Source organism: Gymnoscopelus braueri, assembly GCF_963280865.1.
Source record: "Gymnoscopelus braueri genome assembly, chromosome: 12".
Lineage (NCBI taxonomy): Eukaryota > Metazoa > Chordata > Actinopteri > Myctophiformes > Myctophidae > Gymnoscopelus > Gymnoscopelus braueri.
Window position 1 is genome coordinate 9,043,653 of NC_137614.1, and position 7,784 is coordinate 9,051,436.

Sequence of the window (7,784 nt, forward strand, 5' to 3'; positions counted from 1 at the left end):
GTAATTAATTAAGTTCTTAAAACCATCTTAAACCACCCAACATGTTTTATGAAGCATTGTGTTTCAATGTTCATGTTCATGAAATGATGTTTGGTTGGATTCATTTGTATCATTCCTTGCATTCATTAGACCCCACTTATCTCTCATACTCCCTCCCCAATCAGTTTATTTTAAAAGACAAATCCTCTCTCACACTTATGCCAGTGTGCCACTGATCACCCTCCCCTATGCCAACCTGTGCCTAAGGTTGCCTACCCCTGTTCTAGCGGTTCTCAAAGTGGGGTCCAGGGACCCTCCGTGTTCGTCTTCCGATGGACCCTTACTGTAGCCTGGGACCAGACCAATCTGCCAGTGCAGATCGTCGATTTGGGTCTGGCCCCGCTCCGTTGTGAATCAATTTCCTGCTCCCGAGGTCTGGGGTGACCAATCAGGGCCCAGTATTTAAACATGGGAGACTGTAATTGGTAGGGTCTTGGTTGTAGGTCTAACAAATTGTGTGCAGAGCCATTGTTTTGATCCCGCCCCTTGGGAAAAAAACGTCCTGATAGAAGACTCATATCCACGCAGTGATATAGTCTGGCCACGTGAGGCTACCCCTTACAGGTCTGTAAGAGAGAGTACAAATGGAACCAAATGGACCCGTCTCAGAGTTATGGGGGTTCCTTGAAATGTTTAGAACCACTGCTTTACTCTTTTCTGCTCTCTCTCTCTCTCTCTCCCTCTAGCTGGAGTTGGAGCGGGCGGCGGTGCGGCGGCTGGAGAAGGAGCAGGCGCTGGCGGCGGGCCGGGCGGAGGAGTCTCTCTCCCAGCAGCGGGAGCTCTCCTCGGCTCTGACCCAGGAGCTGCAGAAGGCCAGCGGCCAGGCGCTGGAGGAGGCCCAGCGGCTGTCCCAGCTCCGCGCCCGGCTCCAGGAGGAGAGCGACGCCCTGGAGAGCCTCCGGGGCGCGCTGGCGGGCGAGACGGGCCGCGCCGCGCAGCTGGAGGCCCGGGCGGAGCGGCAGCTGGCCGAGTTCGACACGGAGCGCGAGCAGATGAAGGCCCGCCTCCGCAAGGAGCAGGAGAGGAGCCGCGAGCTGGAGAGACAAGTGGAGGAGCTGAGGAAGAGGCTGGAAGGAGGCGGCGGGGAGGGAGCGAAGGAAGGGGTGAAGGAGATCGTCGTGAAGGAGGCGAAAGAGTCGCCGCCCGCCAAGACGGCGAGCGCGGCTGTGTCCTCCAGCCCCGTTAAGACTGAGCCCGACGGCAAGGCGAGCGCCGCCCCCAAGGCCGTCCAAGCGCCGAAGGTCAACGGCCACCATAAAGACACAGAGCCCCCACCGGAGGGGAGAGGAGCGGAGAACGGAGGCGCGGCGGCGGTGGTGGAGAACGGAGGAGGAGCGGCGACGACGTTGCATTCGCCTCTTCACCACCATCCTCCTCCTCCTCACCCTCCTCATCCTCACTCGCCCTCCAGCACGGCCTCTTCCTCCCTCTCGTCCTCCCCGATCTCCTCCCCGGTCCTGGCCAAGCGTCTGGGCAGCCCCCTGTCCTCCTACCAGGTAAGGCCCTGATTGCAATTGTTTGAGATAATCGTCGCTTTTTTCCTTTTTTCGTTTGCGTTACCTCGCAACACAGATCTGCTATTTTCAACAACAAAAAAATACGTGTAAAATGATTAAATATGGCCTGTTTAGGCCATAGTATATCATTTATATTGATATATTTGTGTTATTATATTATATTATATTATATTGATATATTTGTGTACTTCACTATCTACTCCACTATCTATAATGATTTGAAAACTTTAGTTACTTTTTGATTATTATTACAAAACATACATTACCCACTTCAGCCCTATATACATTTCGGCCATTTGAAAATAGCCGATCTACAAGCTCACAATGCGCATTGTGAGCTTGTTTGGAAACTTGTGAAATGGGACATTCTGCATAATGAGTACTTTCTACTTTAAATACATTTTGATACCAATACTTTTGTAATTGTGTTTTATTCCTGACATTTTTTTCGAAATTGTCGAACAGAGTATTTCTACATTGCAGTATTGATACTTTTACTTAAGTAGAAAATGTAGTATTTTCTTTTTCCACCACTGACATTTATAACCCTCCTCACCCACCAGGCGGGTATCAACCAGCGCTTCCATGCCGCCCGACACAAGTTCCAGTCGCAGGCGGAGCTGGAGCAGCTGCAGGCGCCGCTCTCCCCCCGAGACCTCTCCCCGACCGCCACGCCCGTCCCCCCGACGCCGCCGCCGCCGGAGAACAGCGCGGCCAAGCAGCTGGCCCGCAACACCGTCACCCAGGTGCTCTCCCGCTTCACCAGCCAACAGGCGGGCGTGAAGCAGCTGGCCCCCGTCAGCAGCTCCCCGTTCGGCACGGACTACCGCAACGTAGCGTCCCCTCCCCCTCCCGGAGGAGGGCGGCGGTCCCCCTCGGGGGGAGGGCCGCTCTCCCCGGGCCTCGGCGTCCGCTCGCCGCTCACGCCTCGCTCGGAGCGGAGCCAGGGCCAGAGCCACCCGCCGATCCCGCCCAAGAAACCGGGGATGAGTCCGACGCCGGGTTCGCCGGGGCCGGGCGCTTCTTCTTCGCGCTTTCCGGAGCTGACCGGCGGAGGGAGCTGTGGGCACAACAGCAACGGGCAGGAGGGCAGCGCCGCCAAAGAGCCCGATCTGCTGTTGACCTCTAGTTAGTAGCCAAAAGCCATAGATATAGAAACCTAGATACCTCATTGGCCTCTGCAGTTCATTGGAGCAACCTGTATCTCGGGCGCCATTTTTGGAGAAGGCACGCTTCCTGACTACTGGCCAATCACAGCGCGTCTTTTCCGGGACTTGTCAGAATCTAGTTGTATGAAAATATCCCGTTATATTTTTTATACAACTGGATTCTGCCAATCTTAAGAAAAGACGTGCTGTGATTGGCCAGTAGTCAGGAAGCGTGCCTTCTCCAAAATGGCGCCCGAGATACAGACGCCCCAGAGCCAGAGGAGGCGTCTACCTTTTATATGTCTATGGCTAAAGCCACTGGTTCTCAACGTCGGGGGGTCCCGAGTCGACCCTTTACAGGGTCTGTAACACTGAGAGCGCACAAATGGACCCTTGGAACAAAATGTTGACCCTTAACGGGGTCCATTTGGTTCCATTTGTATGCTCTCAGAGTTAAATGAACACTGAGGATTTCACAGTGTAGATTGGGGGGGTCCCAGAGATAACAAATGGTATCAAATGGGGGGGTCCGTGGCCTAACGCATATCAAACTGGGGGGTCAAAAGGTTGAGAATCACTGGGCTATCTGGTGTCACAGCTAAATGAGTTGTGTGTCTGACTTACGCTCCCCTTTAACAGTCCATAATTGACTAGCTGCTGTCATATTATTGATAGGCTACCCCTCAATCGTCTATTTTCCACGCACAACACCGTTGTACGAGAAAGACAGCAAATAGCTCAAAGCTGCGTTGCTTCAAACAACGCATTTACAAGGGCATGTTAAAGCCCATATTTACGACTGTACATTGTCCTAAATAGGCCTATTTAAGTACCTAAACTCTATGCCACTACCTAGCAATGGATTGGAAAAGAACACTGACATAAAGTATAGTATATTCTGGATTCTTTTATTGGAATTTAAACGATTTATTTGCTTTCATTTGTTTATTCTTTTGTATGTTTTTTTTTTTTTTTAATAGTCTTTTTTTCTATTTCTGTTCTGTTTCAAAATATTTGACTATTTATCTCAGTTACTGTCAAAGGTTGGGTTTATGACAATGATGTTGACAGAACCATCACAGAACATGTGGTCAACACAAAGGCCTTAGGGTTCACACAGTGAATGTAAGTCAAGGTTTGTTAAAAAACAACACGTTCTTTCTGTTCCCTTGATGCTTACTTGCTAGCCGCCCATATAGAACCTGTCTGATCCATCCAGAAGCAATGGGCTCTGTTAGTCCTGGGTTTACAGAAGGTGGCATACCTGTTTCCTGTTCCAGACCGGCAGTGATGGAAGAAGTATGTTTTACTTAAGTAAAAGTATCAATACTGCAATGTAAATGTACTCTGTTACAAGTAGAAGACCCGTATTCAAAATGCACTTGAGTAAGAGTACAAAAGTATCTGCATCCATACATACTAATTACTTAAAGTACCCAAATGTATAAAAAAACGTTTGAAAATAGCCGATCTGCAAGCTCACAATGCGTCGCATCGCAACACATTGTGAGCTTGTAGATCAGCTATTTTCAAATGGCCAAAATATATATATATATATAGGGCTGAAGGGGTTAGTGTGTTTTGTAATAATAATCAAAATCTAATAAGTAACTAGTAACATATAATTGTAGTGTAAAAGTACAATATTTTTCTCTGAGATGTAGTGGGTATTGAAAACAGTGTAAATACTGAAGAAAGGAATAAGGGAAGTAATAAGGATAACACAAAAAGTCCTAAGGGCTTGTTAAAAAAATAAATCAAGCTACGGAGAAATGAACTAGAACTAGGAAACGGGTATGCTACCTTCTGGAAACCCGGGACTACAGTTATGTACAGTATGTATGTACAGACACTGCACCAATACTCCAGTCTGAAGCCAAGCTGTTGTACTATGAATACAAGGGAGAGCGTAAATAGCTGAAATAGGCAATCTACAAGCTCACAATGTGTTTTTGAGCAAGTAGAACTGCTGTTTTGAATTAAGCACAATAGTAATATAACAGTATAGACAAATGTAGGCGTAGTCCAACATTATTTCAAAGTAGTCGGTAGCTCTTAAAATTTGGAGATTTTAAACGGTGAATCCTTGCACATTTTCTGTATGGATGGTACATGAAAAATGTACATGAGTAACGTGACCAATACATTGTGCTGTAAATACACAGTAAAAAAAATCCATTTGGTTACATTTTGTACACGGTTACAAATGGATAGATTAAACACTTGAGGATTTTACTGTGTAGCTGAAATCATAGTCTTTACAGACGAGTGCCAGTTTAAGGATATGACTGCATGATATCATTTCATGCATGTTTTTTTTATAAAATATGATTTCTACTACAATAGTCATGAATACACTGAATTTTGTATTGAGAAGGGAGAGTATACCTTGCACTATATACTTTAAAGGTGCTGCGAGTGATATTTATTTTGGTTAAAACAAAAAGGTTTTGTTTAATTACTTCCAATGTCACGTCTTTATCCTGTACGAGTTCTCTCTCCTGATCGAATTAAATTGGTATCCCGACCTGAAAATGTATTGTATGTTTACTAAAGCGCTGGAGAGATGGGAAGACCACCTGTTACTGAACAAACACTCTATAGCAATGATTACTGTGGGAATGTAAAGCTATTTATTTTAACCAAAAGAATATCACAACACCTTTTTAATAGGATTTCTCAGTACGACGCCACACTTTTTTTTTTATTCAGGGAAAAATGACATGTCTTTGTTCAAACCAAAAGGGACCAACTGTACTGTTTATTAAAAATCAGTTTGATGCATCTTTGTGTCTTTGTATAATAAACAACATTTGTGCCATTAAAGTAACAGAATGGGGATTTAAGATTGTAATGTTCCTACTGTAGTGATTTATTGATCTAGTTTCAATCAACTGTTTAGGCTTATTTGTTTTGTCATATTGGGCTTTCTTTCTTTTTTTGCCATTAACCACATGTAGCCTAACGCAGTGGTTCTCAACCTGTGGGTCGGGACCTCCAGGGGGGTCCCCACATGATTTTTGGGGGGTCCCCAGATGACAGTGAGGTGACAATTTAAGGACTTTTAAGACCTCAAAGATCATTGCTGCAACAACAGCAACAAATGATACTATAAAAACTGGTCAAACATGGTCAATGTCAAATTATCAAATAATATAAGAAAGAGGCAAAAAAAAAAGAAATAGCCGATCTACAAGCTGGAGCTTGTAGATCGGCTATTTTTCACAATATTTATCTGTGGAACCGAGTCAAACTAAATGTAATGCCTCAACTCCTACAATTCCAAGTACTTGTCAGGGTGGGGGGTCCCCAGTTCAAATAAGTATGTTGGGCGGTCACGGCCTGAAATGAACCACTGGCCTAACGTGGGCATGTCATAATAGATGAACATTTGGCAAAGAATAGTTGAATATTTGGCAAACATTCTGTGAAAATTGCAGATCTGCAATCTCGTGAGCTTGTAGATCAGCTATTATCACTATTTGACGTACAATAAAATATATAGCGTTTTTCATTTTGGACTCACAACCACATCATGTTTATTTTTTTGCTAATCCCTCCCACTGGCTTGGACATGTAACCTGCTTCACCCAGCTGTTTGTGGCAACTATGCATCTCATGTGTGATTTACTGAATAAATGTCTCATGCCTTAAGTTTTATAATGGATTAAGTGATTCAGTTGATTATTTTAATCCACAGGTTTTTTAAAGTGGAGGACGCCAGGGGGTGCAATTGCAAGGAGGGTATATATATATATATATATAAATTAAATATAAATTACAATTCAATTCGTAAGATTGTGCCTGTTTAACCACTTTCAGTCTAGTTTGGTCATGTCATTGTCAAAATGTCAAATATTGTATTTTTTACTCCACTGCAATTATTTGAAAAAAACAATTTGACCTGATGGTCAAGATTCAATTTATCCCCTGAACAAGCAGGCAGGGGGCCTGTTCCTCGAAAGGTGAATTAAATAAGCCTGGATTTAAGTCAAATCCAGGCTTGACAAAGTCGGGTCCGTATAGCCTGGTTTATTCGGTTCCTGGAACGCCAAGCCAGGCTGAAAAGGAGCGACTTTGTCGAGCTAGGCCTTGTCAAGCCAGGCTGTGTCGAGCCAGGATAATGAAGCCAGGCTTCACTTATTTCTATAAAAGACCATGAAAGTCGAATCCTTGAACTTGACCAATCATGGAGCCCAAAACCAGAGCGGCGTTCTTCTCTGTGGCTGAACAGCAGCACTGCAGCAGCTCATGGAATCTTACAAGGAAGTAAAATTTATAATAAGCAAGAAAGGAAACACGGCCGCAATAAATATAGATCCAGGGAGAAAGCGTGGCAAAGTATTGCCGACAAATTAAATGCACAAGTTGTCCAAAAATATGCAATTAATTTATATACAAATCCATAAATATATAATTCAGTTAGGTTTAAACATAAGGAGTTTAAGTGAATGTTGGAATTATAATTATAAACACTTAGAATAATTTTCTAATTTCAAATTTCTAAAATCGAAGATCTACAAGGGAAAAGCTTGCCTTTTGGCGGCCGGGGGTCCACGGTCCACGGGGGTCAACGGGGGTCCGGGAGTACACGGGGGGCCGGGCCCCCCGTGTACTCCCGGACCCCCGGGACAGAGGTCTGGGGTATACGGGGGTCCACGGGGGCGGGGGTCCACGGGGGTCCGGAGGTCCGGGGGTCCATGGGGGTCTGGGGGTCCACGGGGGTCCGGAGGTCCATGGGGGTCCGGGGGTCCACGGGGGTCCGGAGGTCCATGGGGGTCCGGGGGTCCACGGGGGCGGGGGGGCCGGGGACCCCCGGCCGCCATAAGACAAAAACATTTCGGGCTTGTAGATCTTTGATTTTCGCATAAGAATTGAATAAGTGTAGAAAAACTCATTGGTTTATGAACAGCTATTTCACAAAACTTGAAGAACAAGGCACTGGATTAATAAAGCTTGGCTGTTAGCCTGCTCCTGACCAGGCTAACTTCACAGCTAAATTGCCATGGTAATTAAGCTAGGCTTGCTTCAATTCTCTTTTGAGGAATCGGATAAGGCTAAACTTAGCCAGGGTGAACTG

The 7,784-nt window shown here is 45.7% G+C and overlaps 1 protein-coding gene across 1 annotated transcript in view; it reads left to right on the plus strand.

Annotated features, from left to right (window-relative positions):
- Positions 1–6,363, plus strand: part of cttnbp2nlb (CTTNBP2 N-terminal like b) — a 43,476-nt gene extending 37,113 nt beyond the window's left edge. The window contains exons 5-6 of the mRNA XM_080445287.1: positions 726–1,535; positions 2,120–6,363. Coding sequence (XP_080301413.1) covers positions 726–1,535; positions 2,120–2,689 — 1,380 coding nt within the window. The 3' untranslated portion in view covers positions 2,690–6,363. The remainder of the gene's footprint in view (positions 1–725; positions 1,536–2,119) is intronic.
- The last annotated feature ends 1,421 nt before the right edge of the window (positions 6,364–7,784 follow it).